This window comes from Schistocerca gregaria, chromosome 6 (genome assembly GCF_023897955.1).
Source record: "Schistocerca gregaria isolate iqSchGreg1 chromosome 6, iqSchGreg1.2, whole genome shotgun sequence".
In the NCBI taxonomy this organism is placed as follows: Eukaryota; Metazoa; Arthropoda; class Insecta; order Orthoptera; family Acrididae; genus Schistocerca; species Schistocerca gregaria.
In genome coordinates, this window is record NC_064925.1 from 361,943,522 (window position 1) to 361,964,805 (window position 21,284).

At 45.9% G+C, this 21,284-nt stretch overlaps 1 protein-coding gene across 1 annotated transcript in view; it reads left to right on the top strand.

The window, feature by feature from the left end:
- The first annotated feature begins 2,374 nt into the window (after window positions 1-2,374).
- LOC126278885 (uncharacterized) overlaps window positions 2,375-21,284 on the top strand; it is a 153,777-nt gene continuing 134,867 nt past the window's right edge. Inside the window, exon 1 of the mRNA XM_049979160.1 lies at window positions 2,375-2,648. Coding sequence (XP_049835117.1) covers window positions 2,375-2,648 — 274 coding nt within the window. The remainder of the gene's footprint in view (window positions 2,649-21,284) is intronic.

The window sequence follows — 21,284 nt, forward strand, 5'->3', positions numbered from 1 at the left end:
TGCAGACGGATACTGGCAGAAGTAAAGCTGTGAGTACCGGACGTGAGTCGTGCTTCGGTAGCTCAGTTGGTAGAGCACTTGCCCGCGAAAGGCAAAGGTCCCGAGTTCGAGTCTCGGTCGGGCACACAGTTTTAATCTGCCAGGAAGTTTCAAATGCCCTTCCAGGTTGGCACCTCGAATCAGCTTCGAAAAACTGAACTCTGTGGGCGTCGCCACACCCTGCTACGAAGTTGAACCGAGGAAGTCTACCTCAGTTTACTAATACACTCCTGGAAATTGAAATAAGAACACCGTGAATTCATTGTCCCAGGAAGGGGAAACTTTATTGACACATTCCTGGAGTCAAATACATCACATGATCACACTGACAGAACCACAGGCACATAGACAAAGGCAACAGAGCATGCACAATGTCGGCACTAGTACAGTGTATATCCACCTTTCGCAGCAACGCAGGCTGCTATTCTCCCATGGAGACGATCGTAGAGATGCTGGATGTAGTCCTGTGGAACGGCTTGCCATGCCATTTCCACCTGGCGCCTCAGTTGGACCAGCGTTCGTGCTGGACGTGCAGACCGCGTGAGACGACGCTTCATCCAGTCCCAAACATGCTCAATGGGGGACAGATCCGGAGATCTTGCTGGCCAGGGTAGTTGACTTACACCTTCTAGAGCACGTTGGGTGGCACGGGATACATGCGGACGTGCATTGTCCTGTTGGAACAGCAAGTTCCCTTGCCGGTCTAGGAATGGTAGAACGATGGGTTCGATGACGGTTTGGATGTACCGTGCACTATTCAGTGTCCCCTCGACGATCACCAGAGGTGTACGGCCAGTGTAGGAGATCGCTCCCCACATCATGATGCCGGGTGTTGGCCCTGTGTGCCTCGGTCGTATGCAGTCCTGATTGTGGCGCTCACGTGCACGGCGCCAATCACGCATACGACCATCATTGGCACCAAGGCAGAAGCGACTCTCATCGCTGAAGACGACACGTCTCCATTCGTCCCTCCATTCACGCCTGTCGCGACACCACTGGAGGCGGGCTGCACGATGTTGGGGCGTGAGCGAAAGCCAGCCTAACGGTGTGCGGGACCGTAGCCCAGATTCATGGAGACGGTTGCGAATGGTCCTCGCCGATACCCCAGGAGCAACAGTGTCCCTAATTTGCTGGGAAGTAGCTGTGCGGTCCCCTACGGCAGTGCTTAGGATCCTACGGTCTTGGCGTGCATCCGTGCGTCGCTGCGGTCTGGTCCCAGGTCGACGGGCACATGCACCTTCCGCCGACCACTGGCGACAACATCGATGTACTGTGGAGACCTCACGCCCCACGTGTTGAGCAATTCGGCGGTACGTCCACCCGGCCACCCGGATGCCCACTATATGCCCTCGCTCAAAGTCCGTCAACTGCACATACGGTTCGCGTCCACGCTGTCGCGGCATGCTACCAGTGTTAAAGACCGCGATGGCGCTCCGTATGCCACGGCAAACTGGCTGGCACTGACGGCGGCGGTGCACAAATGCTGCGCAGCTAGCACCATTCGACGGCCAACACCGCGGTTCCTGGTGTGTCCGCTGTGCCGTGCGTGAGATCATTGCTTGTACAGCCCTCTCGCAGTGTCCGGAGCAAGTATGGTCCGGTGTCAATGTGTTCTTTTTTCCATTTCCAGGAGTGTATTATCAAGTTATAATAATTTGTCTCATCTGTAGTGTGAGTAGATAGACAGGAATACCCTTTACTGTATGGTTAGACGATTGCAAAGGAATCACTGTGAGTGCCACATAGGTACAATAGTTAGGATTACGAGTACTGTGAAGTTTCAAATGGAACCTCAGTCTCTCGTACCGTATCTTCGTGGCCCTTACGCGAAAAGTAAGTTGGCGGCAGCTGAATCGCTCTGCAGTCAGCTTCAACCGCCTGTTCTCCAACTTTGCTCAGTAGTGAAAACAAAGTCGCTTTCTCTTCAGCAATTCCGGAAGTATAGACGAAAATATAAGACAATATTCTGTCACACAATCAACATTCAAACGAAATTCCTGTATTAGAAACTCGCTGCTACGTAATTTGTGCGGTAGCCGTGAGATACCAATAATTTTCACTGCTAAACTGGTAAACTTCACGCAGTTTGACATCTTTTGCATGCCACTTCTATGGTATCGAATTAATGGCCGGCCGTGTGATATTGTAATTGGATTGCCCTAGGACGAGTGGTGAGGTGTACATATTTTTGTACTGGTTGTTTCCAGAACCTGGACAACGGAGCAATTGTGGAAAGCAGGGAAGGATAGTCAGCTGACCGAGCAGGGCAGGGTAGCCGGCTGACCGAGCAGGCGGCGGCAGGCGGCTGCAGACATCTCGGCCGGCGCGGCAATCAATGATTCAGCAGCCGCCCGACAACAACAACAACAACATCAACAACAGCATCGACCGGCGGTGGGCGGCGGGCGCGCGCTGCGGCGCGAATAATGCATGGCCCGCGCGGCGACGACCCAGGCTGAGCCGCCACGCGCCCCACACGTCCGGCGCCTGGCGGGCCGCCACCCGCAGTGCAGCCAGCACGGCGCCTGCTGGGCGTCTCGCTGCACGCTACCGGGCCACTGTGCGCAGCCCGTCACCGCTCATGCTGAGCCCATGGCTGCGTTGGCCAAGTAGTGCTGAGAAGGAATTTTCTTTACGAGTATTTATTGTTTTCTTCTTTGACATTCATGTAATATGGTATACACTAACACCACCACACCCCCCCCTCCATGCAAAAAAAAAAGAAGAAAAAAGAAAGAATCAAAGCATCACGAAGGAATTATCCGAATGGACCGGAAATAAATAGACGTGGTGCACATGTGCGGAAAAACAAATGATTACAATTTCGGAAAAACTGGATGATTTCTTGAAAAAGCAGAGCTTCACAAATTGAGCAAGTTAATAACGCGTTAGCCCACTATTGGCCTTATGCAAGCACTTTCGGCTTGTTATTGATTGACTGAAGTATTGGATGCCTTCTTCAGGGATATAGTGCCAAATTCTGTCCAACTGAAGCGCTAGACAGTCAAAATCTCGAGCTCTTTGGAAGGCCCTTCCCATAATACTTCAAATGTTCTCAGTTGGGAAGGACTTTACTCACCAAGACATGGTTTGCCAAGCACGAAGACAAGCAACAGAAACGCTCGCCGTGTGCGGGCGGACATTATCTTGCTGAAATGCGAGCCCAGGATGGTTTTCCCAGTGTCGTTGTGATGTAAGGGTGCCGGAGATGACAATCAAAGGGGCTCAGTTCCAAGGGGGACACATCACTAAAGACAATTCTGCTTCAGTCATAAGGCCCCAGGCCCCAATGATCAACGAAGACATGGCTTGGGACGACACTGACCATGGTGGGATACCAGTAAGTCATGACGATGGTGATTGGTTTTTTTTGGGTATTCAACTGCACGGTCATCAGCGCTCGTACAAAGTCCCAATTTTCCCACAGTCCAATTTTGCCACTGTCACGAATGATGATGGTGATGAAATGATATGGACAACACAGACACCCAGCCCTGGGCGGATAAAAATCCCCAACCCGGTCGGTAATCGAATCCGGGACCCGGTGATCCAGAGGCAGCAACGATAGCTACTAGACCACGAGCTGAGAAACCCCGCCATACTGCGTGACAACCAGGAATGGTGGTCTAGGGTGCTACTTCATTTCGTAGCAGGGTCCATCTGGTTGTCATCCGGGCCCTTACAGAACACCACTACATCGATGGTATTCTACGCTCCATGTTGCCCTTAACGGCAAGCATTCCTGGGCTTACATTTCAGCGAGACAGTGCCCATCTGCAAACGGTGAATGCTATTTCTGCTTTTTTTCGTGCCCATGAAACCGTACCTTGGCAAATTGAGAAGGTGTGGAGCTTTATGGGCAGGGTTATCCGAACAGCTCGGGGTTTTGACGATCTAACGCGTTAATTGGACAGAACATAGCACGATATACGTCAGGAGGACATACAACAATTCTGTTAATCAATGGTAAGCTCAATAACTGATTGCATAAGCGCGAGAGGTGGACAAATGCGTAATTACTTGCTCCACTTATGACGCTCTTTCTCTCGCATAAATTATTCAGTTTTACTGAAATTGTAGTAATTTGTTTGCGTCCGCAGCTCGTGGTCGTGCGGTAGCGTTCTCGCTTCCCACGCCCGCGTTCTCGGATTCGATTCCCGGCGGGGTCAGGGATTTCCTTGCCTCGTGATGACTGGGTGTTGAGTGATGTCCTTAGGTTAGTTAGATTTAAGTAGTTCTAAGTTCTAGGGAACTGATGACCATAGATGTTATGTCCCATAGTGCTCAGAGCCATTTAATTTGTTTGTTTGTGTACACGACATCTGCCGATTTCCGGTCCTTTCAGATAATGCCTTCGTGGTGTATTGTTTCTTTTCTTACAGTGTATCATCATCATTATCAGCCTGTTCAATTACTTGGCTATGTGGGGCTTCTTCTGAGTCAGCGAACAACGCAGGCTCCCTGCAGGTTGTTCCGTTTCTGCTGGTCTTTAGCTTACCATTGTTGAATGAACGCAATAGTCTTTCCCAGATCTGTCCCACCTGTCCGGTGATCCTCCTTTCTGTCTTCTGGTTAATGGCGCCCAGATCTAGTATTTGTTCTGACCATCTGCCATCTTTTTTCGACTGATATGGTCAGTCTTCTGCCAGTTGAAGGTATGTACTATTCCCACTAAATAGCTGACCATTGTCGTCTGGTGTCTATTGCTCTATTTCTGTCTTCCATTGTGTTGCCCAACATTGACCTTTCCAGTCCTCTTTGAGCTACTGTGACTTACCAAGAACGAACTAATTTATTTTCAATGTCTCTCAGACTGAAGTTAACCCTTTAACCTATAATAAAGTGTGATTCGTGTTTCGATATTCGGGCCAAGTGCGATTATGACGAGCCTGGCACATGGTACATCGGCCCGGCGAAATACACTCCTGGAAATGGAAAAAAGAACACATTGACACCGGTGTGTCAGACCCACCATACTTGCTCCGGACACTGCGAGAGGGCTGTACAAGCAATGATCACACGCACGGCACAGCGGACACACCAGGAACCGCGGTGTTGGCCGTCGAATGGCGCTAGCTGCGCAGTATTTGTGCACCGCCGCAGTCAGTGTCAGCCAGTTTGCCGTGGCATACGGAGCTCCATCGCAGTCTTTAACACTGGTAGCATGCCGCGACAGCGTGGACGTGAACCGTATCTGCAGTTGACGGACTTTGAGCGAGGGCGTATAGTGGGCATGCGGGAGGCCCGGGTGGACGTACCGCCGAATTGCTCAACACGTGGGGCGTGAGGTCTCCACAGTACATCGATGTTGTCGCCAGTGGTCGGCGGAAGGTGCACGTGCCCGTCGACCTGGGACCGGACCGCAGCGACGCACGGATGCACGCCAAGACCGTAGGATCCTACGCAGTGCCGTAGGGGACCGCACCGCCACTTCCCAGCAAATTAGGGACACTGTTGCGCCTGGGGTATCGGCGAGGACCATTCGCAACCGTCTCCATGAAGCTGGGCTACGGTCCCGCACACCGTTAGGCCGTCTTCCGCTCACGCCCCAACATCGTGCAGCCCGCCTCCAGTGGTGTCGCGACAGGCGTGAATGGAGGGGACGAATGGAGACGTGTCGTCTTCAGCGATGAGAGTCGCTTCTGCCTTGGTGCTATGATGGTCGCATGCGTGTTTGGCGCCGTGCAGGTGAGCGCCACAATTAGGACTGCATACGACCGAGGCACACAGGGCCAACACCCGGCATCATGGTGTGGGGAGCGATCTCCTACACTGGCCGTACACCTCTGGTGATCGTCGAGGGGACACTGAATAGTGCACGGTACATCCAAACCGTCATCAAACCCATCGTTCTACCATTCCTAGACCGGCAAGGGAACGTGCTGTTCCAACAGGACAATGCACGTCCGCATGTATCCCGTGCCACCCAACGTGCTCTAGAAGGTCTAAGTCAACTACCCTGGCCAGCAAGACCCCGGATCTGTCCCCCATTTAGCATGTTTGGGACTGGATGAAGCGTCGTCTCAAGCGGTCTGCACGTCCAGCACGAACGCTGGTCCAACTGAGGCGCCAGGTGGAAATGGCATGGCAAGCCGTTCCACAGGACTACATCCAGCATCTCTACGATCGTCTCCATGGGAGAATAGCAGACTGCATTGCTGCGAAAGTTGGATATACAGTGCCGACATTGTGCATGCTCTGTTGCCTGTGTCTATGTGCCTGTGGTTCTGTCAGTGTGATCATGTGATGTATCTGACCCCAGGAATGTGTCAATAAAGTTTCCCCTTCCTGGGACAATGAATTCACGGTGTTCTTATTTCAATTTCCAGGAGTGTATAAACTGCACGGGCCCTGCCGTTGGTATGACGGTCACGAATTACGATGTGCCCCAGCACACATAGCACAGGAGAGGCTCAAGAAAGGTTCTTATCAACTTGCTGTTATACACTCAGTCACATATTATTTTTCTACACGTTCGCACGTATCCTCACAAAATGTTCTCAAAAGATAACCGTTGTGATGAGAACAGAAATACTAAATAATGAAAGATCTGGGACTATACAGTGACTCCTGGCGTAAAAGAGGCAACATACGTCACGTTGGATAAAAGAGAAGTTGATATGTTTAATGTAATATTGGTAATATGTTCTGGGAGAATATTGTAACTGCGACTAACTAGTACGCAGAAGACATACGAACGAATCCGAACGGAATACGAAGAACCAACAAGTGGTTTATTGTAGATTGTAATGCAATTAACAGGTCTTTGTATTGTGCTGTTTGAGACTTTTCCGACGTAATAACTACTTTAGTGGTTCCCGGGTACCACGTCCGGTAATGTTATGAAACCTGCACAGTATTCTGGTGTTCATGGGGCTAGAGTTCTCTCACTTCCAGGGAGCTTTTTAATAGATCCTAGCCACCTTCCCTCCGTGTTTGTGCCAAACGGATGCTCTGATAAACAGATTCGAAATGGATTTCAACCTGCTCGCACTAAATCTCAAGAATAGCAGTAAGAGACGCAGAACTCCACGAGAATGCTTTTTCTAGCCTGTATCAGCAGCGTGTCCTTAAGATCGACAGGCTGTTCAAGAATCATCAAATAAAATGTGTCTTCCGCTCTCCAGCGCTAGTGTAACTTGGCTGGTTTCTGTTAGATACAACCTAGGACTAAGAAGATCAGGGATATCTAAAATTCCTTGCTTGTGTGGGAAATCAGACATTGGCCAGCTGTGTCACACTGTTGAAGAAATATGCCCTGAATACAGACGTCACATTAGACTGGATCAGCAAGAAAAATTTGCTGTTGCCGAACACTGTCTTGAAACGGGGCATACAATGAACCACGGAGAGACAAAGATGCTTTCGTCCGCCTCCTCTACTGGGACTCCATCATTAATTAGTAGTCGAAATACGTAACGACCTGATTAATAAAGGCACGGAATACCAACTTAGCAAGGCTTGAGAAAGAGCATTGGCGGCACTAAAGCGTCATCGGCCGCAGAAAAACGAGTAAGAGGCAACACAGACGGGGAATCGGAATCCACATTCTTAAACTGGGCGCCAAATCTCAGTCCGCGAGCGTGCTGGACCGCGATTTGCGGCCGAGCTTTTCGTGCATCGTTCTTGCGAAGGCCGCGGCCTGTTTCTCCGGCGGGGGGCATTTGATATTGTCGTCCTCTAGGATTCGTCCATCGTCGATATGGGCTTTCGGAGCCGAAGGGCCACTCATCTACCCCTGATGACTGCACGACGCAAAGCTTTACGACTCGCCTGAGCCCGTCAGCACCGACATTTGGCTGTTGACTGGGAACATGTCACCTGATTGGACAAGTCTCGTTTCAAATTGTATCGAGCGTACGGATGGGTACGGGTATGGAGACAATCACATGAATCCTTGGATCCTGTACGTCAGCAGGGGCTGTTCAAGTTGGTGATGTGGAGCGTGTGCAGTTGGAGTGATATGGGACCCATAATACGTCTAAATACGACTCTGACACGTGACACGTACGTCGGCATCTTGTCTGATCACCTGCATCCATTCGTCCATTATGCATTCCGACGGACATGGAATTCCAGCAGGACAATGCGACACCCAGCACGTCCATAACTGCTGTGGAGTGGCTTCAGGAACACTCTTCCGAGTTTAAACACTGCCTCTGGCCACCACACTCTCCAAACATGAACATTATTGAGCATAACTAGGTGCCTTCCAAAGTGGTCTTCAGAAGAGATCTACACACCCTTGTATTTTTACGGAAGCTCTGCAGGATTCATGGTGTCACTTTCCTCCAGCACCTGCATACTGCTCGACAGTATGAGACTCTTACCATACAAAAGAGAAAATTCAAAGAAGAGCAATGCCTTTCGTCACAAGTCCGCTTAGTTATCGCGAATCATCACAGGTTCGCTCATCCATCTGCAGTTGCAGACGCTACAACAGAATCACTGTGCATTATGGTGTGGTTTACTGTCGATATTCCTAGAGCCTGCATTTCTGGAAGAGTCAACCAATATATCATTTCTTCGTACATATGTTACACGAAGATAACACGAACGCTAAGTTAGAGAAATTCGAGTTCGTACAGAGGCTTATCATCAATCGCTCTTACCGTGCACCATTCGAGACTTTGACGAGGGAGGAGGGAAATAACAATGATAAGCAAAGTACCCTCCGCCGCACATCATAATTTGGCTTGAAGAGAATGGATGTAGATGTAAATGTAGCTGTAGAAATACAGAAGAATGGAGCGACTGATGAAAGCCGACTTCGGGAAAGATCAGTTCGTGTTCTACATCTACATGTCGACACTGCGGTTGACTCAAGTACCTGCGTCCACTCAAACACATTCGCCCCATTTCTCTACCGTTCCGCTCTCTAACAGAGCTTGAGAAAATTGAACACTCAAAGCTTCGCGTGCGAGCTCGGCAGCAGCTAAAATTAGAGATATTTGTTTTCCATTATGGTCTGATATTCAAAGACCCCAACCACGTAACTGCTGCAGGTGATGTGCCTTTCTAGGTACCCATGAATTTTCCTTTTGGACAGTCTTGCAAAATGTGCTCCTGTGCTTGTTCCAGTGTTCTGCAGTTACATTGGTCATCGTATTTAACCACCTAGTCGTATAGCATTGCTTTCGTCACGGTGTGTTCAATTCTGATATAGTTGAGGGATCACATGGGAATTTGATGAGCGGATCTGTACTACTTGACTTCTTATGACCGTGGAGAGGTGTCCACTGATTTCTCCATTCATTTCTTAGAATATAGCCTCCATGGGCGAGCTGGCCTGTGTGTACCCAGATTGCTTCTCTAGATTTTAATTGGGTACTTGGTGAGTTGGCCAATGTTTCATAGATTGGTAAGTTTCTGGATCTTTTGAGTTTCGTCCATTCAGGAGTTACTGCTTGTTGGGTCAGAGATTTGGAGAGGCAATACTGGCGAGAATTGATAGCCATGGTGACGATGTGGATTTAACAGTTCCTGCCATGAAAGGCGTGGCATCATTTGGATGAATATTTATTTTGTTGACGTGGCTGCTTCTACTCCAAACAAGAGGACAGTATTCGGCGATAGGATACTCAAGTGCGTGTGCTGTAGTTTTTCACGTGTTTGCGTTAGATCCCCCACTAGAACCAGAAAGTTTCCTCAGTATGTTATTTTTCGATTTTAGTTTGTATCATGTTAGTTACAGGTTTGTCGTAAATGTCAGCAATCTGTCAAGAGTCAGACCCAATCTGGGGAAGATTACACTCAGTTCTCTGTTCGTCATTCTGCTGGCTAGGTGTAATGAAATGATGTTTGTTGTATTATTCGGGGCAATGTCTCCTCCTCTTGTAATACTGGCCGAGCATAACTAGCTCATTAGTAAATGCTTGTTCACCTTCTTCGAATGTATTGCTCTGAGTTGGTATCGTTATGTCGTCGGCGTAGTTAAACTTCACAGAATCAATTATGACTGTGTTGCTGTACATTGTAAATAAAAGCGGGGCCCTGTGGGGGATCCTTCTTTAAGGCATAGGATTTACTTGGTTTTTCCAGTGTTATCTTTAAAAGAACAGTATTCCATTACTGCTGTGATATTTGAGCTTGGGACAGTTTGATCTACCCGCTAAATTTAATGTGTTCACAACCATAAGATTCGATGGTGAGATGACACAGCCAGCCGGTTTCAAATAATTGTTTAATACATTTACCTAGGTTTCGACACCTCTAAGGATGCCTTCATCAGCACGAAAATTTAAAAGCCTTACGAATATCATACATAGAAAAGTAAGTTTGATGGGAACATTAATCAAAATGAAAACTGTCAGAACATTGAAAGTTACATTGCGAGAAGGCAATAGTCAAAGCTTAGAACAGACATGCTCAACTCGAAACTTAAAAAAGTTCCAACGTTTGGTACTAACACCTTGCAAGGAACAACATCAGACTAAGTGGTCCAGTGGCTTACGTTGCTGCTGCGAAAACAAGACAATTTGCGCCACCTAGCGGGTGCGGACAGTGACATATGCCCATTTGAGATATTATAACAGAAATACTAAATTAAAAAACAGTTAATTATTAAAAAAATCAAAATTCAAAGGATGAGAGCTTAATATATTTTTCAGAATATAAAGTAGTCAAGTAAGTGCAGTACAATTAAGAGCCATCTAATAGGCTGTACTGAAGTGCCCATTGTGTGAAATCCAGAGTATTTTAAAATATATAGACAGCTGCACATTCTAAAAACATCCGCATGAAGGAAACTTTAGTATGCAAAATTGTAAGAGATTTGAAGAAAAATATGTTTCAAAAATAAAGGTAGAAAAACATAGGAAAAAGTATGGAATCGAAACTCTACGAGCAGTGAATTAAACCCACGGAAAAAAATATTACCCAATTATAACTGTTAGTTGAGGACGAGGCCATTATTCTTAGAAATATGCTTAAAATCTCCAGTTCTTCGAGTATGCCGAGCCTGTGACCTTCCATTTCTCTATGAAAAATGGTATCTTCAACAGTTTTCGGTTTGTGACAGGCAATTAACAGATGATCAACAAAAGTAGAATTATGTACATCAGTGCCTCTTTTTCCCAGTAAGCGTTCCTTGTATATGACATTGAAATATCTTCCTGTTTGTCCTGTACATTAAACTGACGCATATCACAAGTGATTTTATAAACTCATGAACGGTGTACAGGTGCAACTGAGGAGTCGATATTGTGAATAAGATTTTTCTAAAAATTATTGTTAATAAAAAAGACACGTTTGAGTCCACATATTTAACTAGAGGACAACGAAATCTTATTAGAAACGGGGCTTCAAAATGGAATCGAAGAAACATTTTTATACTTCTTATCGTCAGAAACGGCACTGATGCCTAAAGTAGGCACTTCACCGTCAGTTTTAACTTTGAAGATATCTTCACCTAACGAGGGATCATAATTGTTATTAACTGTAATAGTTTTTAATAAATTAATCTCATCATTGAGCATTTATGCTGACAAAGGTACAGAAACTGCATGATGAATCCATGGATGGAAAAATGCTTTCTTATGGGAATGGGAATGAAACAGCAGGCACAGTCTGATCTGTAATAGTGGCTTTTCGAGAAATACTGAAAATAGGTCTGTTGTTGTTTATAGCAATACTAAGATCCAGTTAATGTAGATGACGATTATTATTTTCTGATTAACAAGTGAAGGTCATCTCTTTCATGAAGACTATCAAAACTTCCAAATAAATGATCGAAACTTTCCCGGAAATCACTGTATATGTTCGGAGTGTCGAATAAGTTAAAATGGTTCAAATGGCTCTGAGCACTATGGGACTTAACTTATGAGGTCACGAGTCCCCTAGAACTTAGAAATACTTAAACCTAACTAACCTAAGGACATCACACTCATCCATGCCTGAGGCAGGACTCGAACCTGCGACCGTAGCGGTCGCGCGGTTCCAGACTGTAGCGCCTAGAACCGCTCGGCCACTCCGTCCGGCCTGTCGTATAAGTACCAAAGATATTACAAAATGTCCAGATCAGTAACTAAAAAAATATTGAACAATTTTTCTTCGAGTGAATTTATGAAAATATTGGCCAGAGTACTTGCCTGTGGATTACCCAACACAAGGCCATCAGGCTAATGGCATGGTTTCCATTGAAAACAAGAATAGTTGTATTTTACTAGTTAACAAAATGAAAGATGTGCAGTGTGATCAGGACTTTAAATTGTGTTAACTAGATATTACGAATCTATTACTAATGCACCAGTTCAAGCAACTAATAGCATCGTTGAGAAAAGCCTATGAACTTTTAAACTGATGTGCAAGTCACTGACTTTGTTTGCTAAGAACTGTAGTAATATTCTGGATTTTACGTAATGGGCACTTCACTGAAGCCTAATAGATGGCTCTTAGTACATTAACTCTCATCCCTTGAATTTTGTTTTCTATAATTAACTGTTGTTTAACTCGGTTATTTTTGTTACAATACCTCAGATGGGCATGTCACTGGCTGCATCCAATAGGCGGCGCAGCTCCTGGCTTGTTTTCGTGGCAGCAATATAAGGCACTGGGCAGCTCAGTTTGAAGTTGTTACGTGCAAGGTGTATGTACCAGAGGTTGGAACGTTTTTAAGTTTTGACGTGTTTTCATCAAATTTATTTTTCATTCTATCATTTTATGGAGTTTTTAAATTTTCGTTTTGATGAGACATTCTTAGAGGTGTCGAGACCTATTTTAAACAATTATTTGCAACCGGTTGGCTGTGTTATTTCTCCATTGTCTTTTATGGTTTTGTTGAAAGAGAGCAATGTCCAAAACTACAGCCATAAGAATCTGAATTATGCGGGTTGTTTCTCCCTTTGAGATGGGTAACAACAAAGTACATTCGATTCAGAGGAGGAAGTTGGAGATTGAAATTTTGCGTGAAGATGTCGCTGCAACGAAAAATGGCTTTGTTTTAATGATTGCTACCCTAACTCGCTTATCACATCCGTGACTCTCTCGCCTATAACGTGTTAATACAAAACGAGCTTCCCTTCGGTCAGTCCTATCTAGTTAAAAAAAAAAGTTCAAATGACTCTATGCACTATGGGACTTAACAACTGAGGCCATCAGTTCCTTAGACTTAGAACTACTTAAACCTAACTATCCTAATGACATCACACACATCCATACAACAGGCAGAATTCGAAACTGTGACCGTAGCAGCAGCGCGGCGCCGGACTGAAGCGCCTAGAAACGCTTGGCCACAGCGGCCGGCTCCTATCTGGTAAAGGCGCCACACCACACAGCCGTACTCCAACAGAAGACGGACAAGCGTAGTGTAGGCAGATTCTTTAGCAGACCTGTTCCATCTACTGATAAAACGCACTTTGGTTCTCTTTCCTCACGACGTTATCTATGTGATCGTTCCATTTCAAGTTGTTTTTAATTGTTATTCCTATGTATTCAGTTGCTTCTGCAGCCTTTCGATCTAGTATATACGTGGATGCTGCACACTTTTCATTATTTAGGCCCAACTGCCACTGTTTGCACCATACACGCATCTTCTCCAAATCATTTTACAATCGGTTTTCATTTAAAGATGAATTTACCATACGGTAAATAACGGCATCATCTGCGAACAATCCAAGACAGTTACTCACACTATCTCCTAAACCATTTATATAGATTAGAAATAGCAGAGGGTCTATAAAACTTCCTTAAGAAATGGCAGATATTACGTCTCTTTTACTCTATAGCTCTCTGTCAATTACTGCGAACAGTGACGTTTCCGACAAGAAATCACTAATCCAGTGGCACAATTGAGACGATACTCCAAAGGCCAGGAACTAGATTACAGGTACGATATCAAAAGCCTTTTGGAAATTTAGATATGTAGAATCGATATGAGAGCCTCGGTCGGTAGCACTCATTGCTACTTGAGAATATAGAGATAGTTGAGTCCCACAAGAACGATATTTTCTGAATCCATGCTGACTCTGTGATAATAGATCTTGCGTGTTGGTGTGACTTGCGCAACTTCCCAGTCTGTAGGTACCGATCTTTCGTCTAGCGAGCGGTTGTACAGGATTGCTAGGTATGGAGCTATTCCAACAGCATACTCTGAAAGTACCCTAACTGGTATGCAGTACTCACTGGGGTCTTGCTCCTGTTAAGTGATTTATGCTGCTTTGCTACACAAAGGTTGCCTACAGCTAACTTACTAATGTTGACGGCAGTTCCGGATTCTAATCCTGGATTATTTACTTCGTCTTTTTTGGTGAAACAATTTCGGGAAACCTTATTTAGTAACTCAGCTTTTGTGGCAATGTCATTGGTAACATTACGATCGCTATCAAGCAGTGAGGGTATTGGATGTGTCTTGAGTGGGTGTGCTATACATATGACAACAATCTCTTCGGATTTTCTGCCAGATTTCGAGATTTCTTTGCGGAAACTATTAAAAGGATGTCACATTGAACTTCAGACTAAATTTCGAAGTTCTGTTAAAATTCATCAAACTTGAGGAATTTGTGGTCCTTTAAATCTAACATGCTTTTTACCATTGCTTCTGCAACAGTGTTCTTACTTGACTTGTGTACCATTGGTGGGGAGGGGGAGGGGATGGGGCGGGTCATTTATGTATCTTATTAATTTATTTACCATTAATCCGTGATTTCCATAAATCGCTTAAAGAAAGTGCTGGGATCGTTCCTTTCCTGGTCCGAGCTTCTGCTTCGTCTCTTATGAGATCGTTGTCGACGAGACACAAAACTATAATTTCCTCCTCCTCAGTATACGTCGATACTATTTCTCTGGCAAGCCACATCCCGTCTGTACTTACACACCAAGTTTTGAAGGTTGTCCCTTAGAAAGGAATCAAATGATTTTTTATCTACTTCTTGTTTTTAGTGGGTCTGGATGTTAGGTATTCAGCATCGCTACAACGAACTTCTGATCTCTGTATCCGTCATAATGCTCACTTTTTGGTCAGTGTTACTTGTTGCTAAAACGTCGACTATGTTTGCGCAACCGTATTCACTTCTAGTGGACTCTCGAAGTAACTACAAAAAATTATTGTCGGCGAAAGCATTTAGTTCAGTTCGGACGATGTTTCATCCGTATCTCACTCTTGACACAAGCATTTTCCCCGAACATTTTGAGGGGGGTAGATTGAATGACCACCGCCCATAACATCGAGATTAAGTCATGGGATAGCGATTTGCACATATACAGATGGCGGTACTACTGAGCACACAATGTACAAAATGGGAGTGCATTAGTGGAGCTGTCATTTGTACTCTTGTCTTTCATGTGAAAAGGCTTCCGATGTTATTATGGCCCCACGACGGGAATTAAAGGACTTCGGTCTGACAGTGCTAGACGCGTGGAAATTCCATTTCAGAAATCGTTTGCGAGTTCAGTACTTCACGATCCATCGTGTCAAGGTTGTGCCGAGTGTACTAAATTTCAGGCACAACCTTTCACAACGGACAACGCACCAACCGACGGTTTCACTTCACGACCGAGAGCAGCGGCGTTTGCGTACAGTTGTCAGTGCTAAGAGACAAACAACACTGCGTGGAATAACTGCAGAAGTACGACGAATGTTTCCGGTACGGCAGTGCTGCTGAATTTGTGGTAAATGGACTACGGCAGCAGGCGACCGACAGGAGTACGTTCAGTAACAGCATGACATCGCCCACAGCGCCTCTCCTGGGACCGTGACTATATTGGTTGGGCCCTGGACAACTGGAAAATCGTGGTCTGGGCAGGTGAGTCCTGATTTCAGTTGGGAAGAGCTGATGGTAGGTTCAAGTGTGGCGCAGGCCCCAAGAAGCCTTGGCCCAAGGTATCGACAAGGCACTGTACGAGATGGTGGTTGCTCTGTATCGGTGTGGGCTGTGTTTACATGGAATGGTTTTGGTCCTCTGGTTGAACTGGACCGTGTATTGACTGAAAATTGTTATGTTCGGCTACTTGTATAGTATTTGGAGCCGTTCACGGAATTCTTGTTCCGAAACGACGATGGAAGTTTTATGAGTGGCAGTGCGCCATGTCACCGGGCCTCAATTATTCGCTACTAGTTTGAAGAACATCTTGGACGATTTGAGCGAACGATTTGCCCCCTCAGATCGTCCGACATGAGTCCCACCAGACGTATATGGTACATAATCGAGAGGTCAGTTCGTGCACAGAATTCTGCAGTGCCAACACTTTCGCAGTTATGGACGGCTATAGTGATAGCATGGATAAGTATTTTTACAAGGAACTTCCAACGAATTGTTCAATCCATGCGACGTAGAGTTGCTGTAGTACTCTGGGCAGGAGGAGGTCCGTTACATTGTTAAGAGATACCCCTTGACTTTTGTGTGAGTGGCTTATCTATTTGAAATGAGACTCATGTCTTCTTTGGACTCTTCAAGAAGTGTATCAAACGGGTGTTTGCTAGATGGAGAAACGTAAGAACATGCGAGGCTGTACTGACGCAACGACTTCTCTTAGAAGCAAGGCAAACCTTATGCGCAGTGTCAAACGGCACTTTTGGTTTCGAAGTGAGTGTCGCTCTATGGCTGCGGGAGGATGAACGGTGCTCACAAGTGACGGGCGGGAACGCCGCTGTGGACGAGTTGTGAACAGGCACGGACTGCGGTAGTCAGCTGAAGCGATTGGAACTGTCAACTTCTGAGGCCGCCACCGTCGCACGGTGACGAGCGGCGGCAGATGCGTTCGTAAAGCCGTCCTCCCACGGGACGCTCGTGGACGAGAGGGCGGCGACGTCACAGTTTCGAATACAACTTTCGACTACACTGCTTAGTGCGAAATTGAGAATCTCACGTACCAGATTTTTGCCTAGTGGAGAGGAGCGTGATCAATGTGATGCGACATCGTTTTTCTTTACAAGAAGATTTTGTACTGGTTAAACTACGTATCTGGTGGGTTTTCACTATAGTAGCGTAGTACAATTACAGTTTGTTTCAAATCATAATGAAATTGAGAATTCCCGTAAACACGTCATTTTAGTAACGATTTGTTACAATAAAATGACAGGAAACTACATATGGGCAGACGAAGTCTTCCTGTATTTGATGTTTTTAATGTTATTAGGTATTTGCTGTGGAAGTATAGCGTTTCAATGCTACGACAAAATGATGATCTAAGAACAGCACATCGTTTTGATGCAACTGGTCGTAATTAAATATCAAGTAATGATGTTCATATATACAGTTTTTAGACCATATACAGAGACACTGCTGTCAGATTGATGTCGGAGCAAAATTTTTTAACGTCGTGAGCCGCGAAGGGCAAAGTAACAGGTTCGCGTACACTCCCTTCCAAATACCCTTTTTTTCCACCTTTTGTTTCCTGAGAGATTCAAGGTCTTTCTTATTAATTTAATAGAAATGTTATCTGGTATAGGTGATGTTATTTATTATAAATAATGTACGAGCGTTGTTCCGAAAGTAATGCCTCCTATTTTTGTCCATGGAAGCTGCCGTAGATACAACAGCAAAGCTAGATAGGGCACTATTTCAGCCACAGGCTGTCATTTTTCCACACAGTCACCGGTATTCATTACGCACTTTTGCCAACGATGAACCAGAGCCTGCACACCGCGCATGTAACAATCGGAACCAGCTGAGGCTAACCATTTCAATACAGCTTCGACAACAGTGTGCGAGTTTTGAAAACGTTCGGCACGTAGTCCATCTTTCAGACACCCAAAGAGATGGAAGTCTGAATACGCTAAATCAGGACTGTACGGTTGGTGTGGTCAGACAGTCCAGCCGATTTTTTGCAGTGAGTTGCGTGGTCGCAAAACTGGCGTGTGGCCTGGCGTTCTCAAGTTGCAGGTGAAAGTTGGATTTCTTCTCTGTCATTACGCTGGAAATTCGGCCTTTCAGATTACTCAGTGCGGTCTTCTAGCGTGCTGAACTGACAGTTTCTAGTGGCTTGAGGACATCCAAAAGAATAACACCCTGACTATCCCAGAAGACTGTGCACACTTTTCCTGCAGACGTCTGTGTCTTTAATTTCTTCTTTGACAGAGAATTCGCGAGTCGCCATTCCATAAATTGTATTTTCGATTCCGGCTCGTAGTGGTGATACCACGTTTCTCCGTCTAGATGATATTCAGAAAATTGCCACCTTCAGCGTCTTATTGGTCCAGTAGGTCCTGACAAATTTCCATTCGATGTGTTTTCATTCTTCTGTAAGCCTGCGCAGGACCCATCTCATACAGACTTTGCGATAACCAAGATGTTCTAACATTGTTTCCAAGGCATTAAACCGACATTCAGCTTTGCACACAATTTTCTGATCGTCATCCGCCAGTGAGCACGGATGATTTGTTCAAGACTAGGGATGACAACTGTGCAGGGTCAATCAGGCAATTTTTTCTCCTGTCTCGATCTTGAAATCTATGTGACGAAGTACGTTACTTCAGAATGACGGTAATCAATGCAACATCTAGAAAATACAAATCATGCATGCACAATTATTGCATTAAATTTAATTTATGAATGTTGTATCATCCTACTGCATTATTCTCTGTTCAAGCCATCACCGAGACTGTTCTTCAGTATATCCTCCGCATTTCTTCGACAAACGCTAGCAGAGACAAAGCAGCTGTTTTACGCACGTCCACCTTTGTAAAGAAACTGTGTGATTTACGCGCAATATGATTTACGTTCTAGATGCCTCTGACTGCCGCTGGAAAGTGCATATGTCGCAAATCACGATGAGCAGCACGTTTCGTGAGATATAGCAGTTCGTTCCAGACCGTGCAACAGCCAGAATAGCCACCGGATCTGTTGTGCTTCGCGAAGAGAAATAAGTGCCGTATGAGGAGGGCTTAACGACGGGCTGAGCTTGTTGCTTCTCAAGAGTCATTTGTTGGAGTAGTATTAGGAAGACAGTCTTGGGTAGAGCCAAGAGCCTCAAGAAGCTGGTGTGTGAGACTTTTACTAGATCAGACGAGGGTGAGCGCAGGTGGAGCTGCCGTGTGAACAAGTCTGGTGAAGCTACTGCAATCTTTCCCGGCAGGACGCACAGCAGTTTCATTGCAGCTAAAGGGATGACTTTTGTCTTTCAGGAGGAGCACTATTCAAAGAACTGTGACTGAGGCCCGAACAACAGGGAACTGGCATGCATTGAGACTAGAAAATAGTGCATTGTTAATAGCTATGCGCAAGCCGAAATCTGGATTCGTCTATTAAAATCTGCAAAATAAATTAATAAATAAATAAATAAATAAAAAATAAAGGACGACTGATTGCTGCGCTCAGTATTTATAAATACTACCTAAGTGCTTTCGGTTATAATAATGGTATCCTGGTAGCATTGTGACTGGATCGGTACACCGAGTACGTAGAGGTACCACTTTTAAATAGCTAGCTGCACAGAAGTCAGTGGATGCTGTGTAGCTTCGAGCGGCATTCGCTAAGAAATGCAACAAAATTTTTTCTCAGCCAGTTTCGATTGATAAAATGCCGACTTTGTTGTAGGACATAGCGGAGTATTCCCACTTCGACCCCCATAGTTCATGAAGTTCCGATACGCGGCGGTCCCATACGTAGCCTTAAAATTGGCGTCTATAACAGAGGTGCGTTCCAAGCAGGGAGTAGTCATTGAGTTTCCTTTGGCGGAAAACCAGAGCACCGCAGATATTCATAGAAGCTGCAGAAAGTCTACGGCGATGTGGGAGTGAACAAAAGTACGGTGAGTCGTTGGGCGTGGCATCATTGCAACAACGTCGCACAAACCGGTCAAACCACCCGCCTGACAGCTGGCCGTACACAGATGTGACGCTTGCCATGTTGGACCATGCAGACACTCTCATTCGAGATGATCAACGGATCACAATGAAACACCTCCCTGCGCAACTTAAAATCTCTGTTGGTAGTGATGACACACTCGTCCATTTGGAGTACAGAGAGGTGTTGTTGAACATCGTCATAGGCGATGAACTTCGAATTGGAAACAAAACGGTAATCGATCGAGTGGTGCCACGTCACCTCTCCTTCAAAGAAATAGTTAAATGTCGCACCCTCAGACTGTAAAATAATGGCGACGGTCTTCTGGGACTTTTTAGGGGTTATTCTACACCACTGGCCATTAAAATTGCTACACCACGAAGATGACGTGCCCCAGACGCAGAATTTAACAGACAGGAAGAAGATGCTGTGATATGCTAATGGTTAGCTTTTCAGAGCATTCACACATGGTTGGCGCCGGTGGCGACACGTACAACGTGCTGACATGAGGAACGATTCCAACCAATTTCTCATACACAAAAAGCAGTTGACCGGCGTTGCCTGGTGAAACGTTGTTGTAATGTCTCGTATGAGGAGGAGAAATGCGCACCATCACGTTTCCGACTTTGATAGAGGTCGGATTGTAGCCTATCGCGACTGCGGTTTATCGTATCGCGACATTGCTGCTCGTGTTGGTGGAGATCCAATGACTGTTAGCACAATGTGAAATCGGTGGGTGCAGGTGGGTAATACGGAACGCTGTGCTGGGTCCCAAGGCCTTGAATCACTAGCAATCGAGACGACAGGCATCTTATCTGCATGGCTGTAACGGATCGTGCAGCCACTTTTCGTTCCCTGAGTCAACAGACGGGGACGTTTGCAAGACAACAACCATCTGCACGAACAGTTCGACGACGTTGGCAGCAGTATGGACTATCAGCTTGGAAACCACGGCTGCGGTTGCCCTTGACGCTACATCACAGACAAGAGCGCCTGCGATGGTGTACTCAACCACGAACCTGGGTGCACGAATGGCAACATGTCATCTACTCGGATGAATCCAGGTTCTGTTTACAGCATCATGATGGTCGCATCAGTGTTCGGCTACATCGCGATGAACGCACATTTGAAGCGTGTATTCGTCATCGCCATACTGGTGTATCACCCGGCGTGGTGGTTGGGGTGCCATTCGTTACACGTCTCGGTCACCTCTTGTTCGCATTGACGTTACTTTGAACAGTGGACGTTACATTTCAGATGTGTTACGACCCGTGGCTCTACCCTTAATTCGATCCCTGCGAAACCCTACATTTTAGCAGGATAATGCACGACCGCATGTTGTAGGTCCTGTACGGGCCTTTCTGGATACAGCAAATGTTCGACTGCTGCTCTGGCCGGCACATTCTGCAGATCTCTCACCAATTGAAAATGTCTAGTCAATGGAGGCCGAGTAACTGGCTTGCCACAGTACGTCAATCACTACTCTTGATGAACTGTGGTATCGTGTTAAAGCTGCATGGGCAA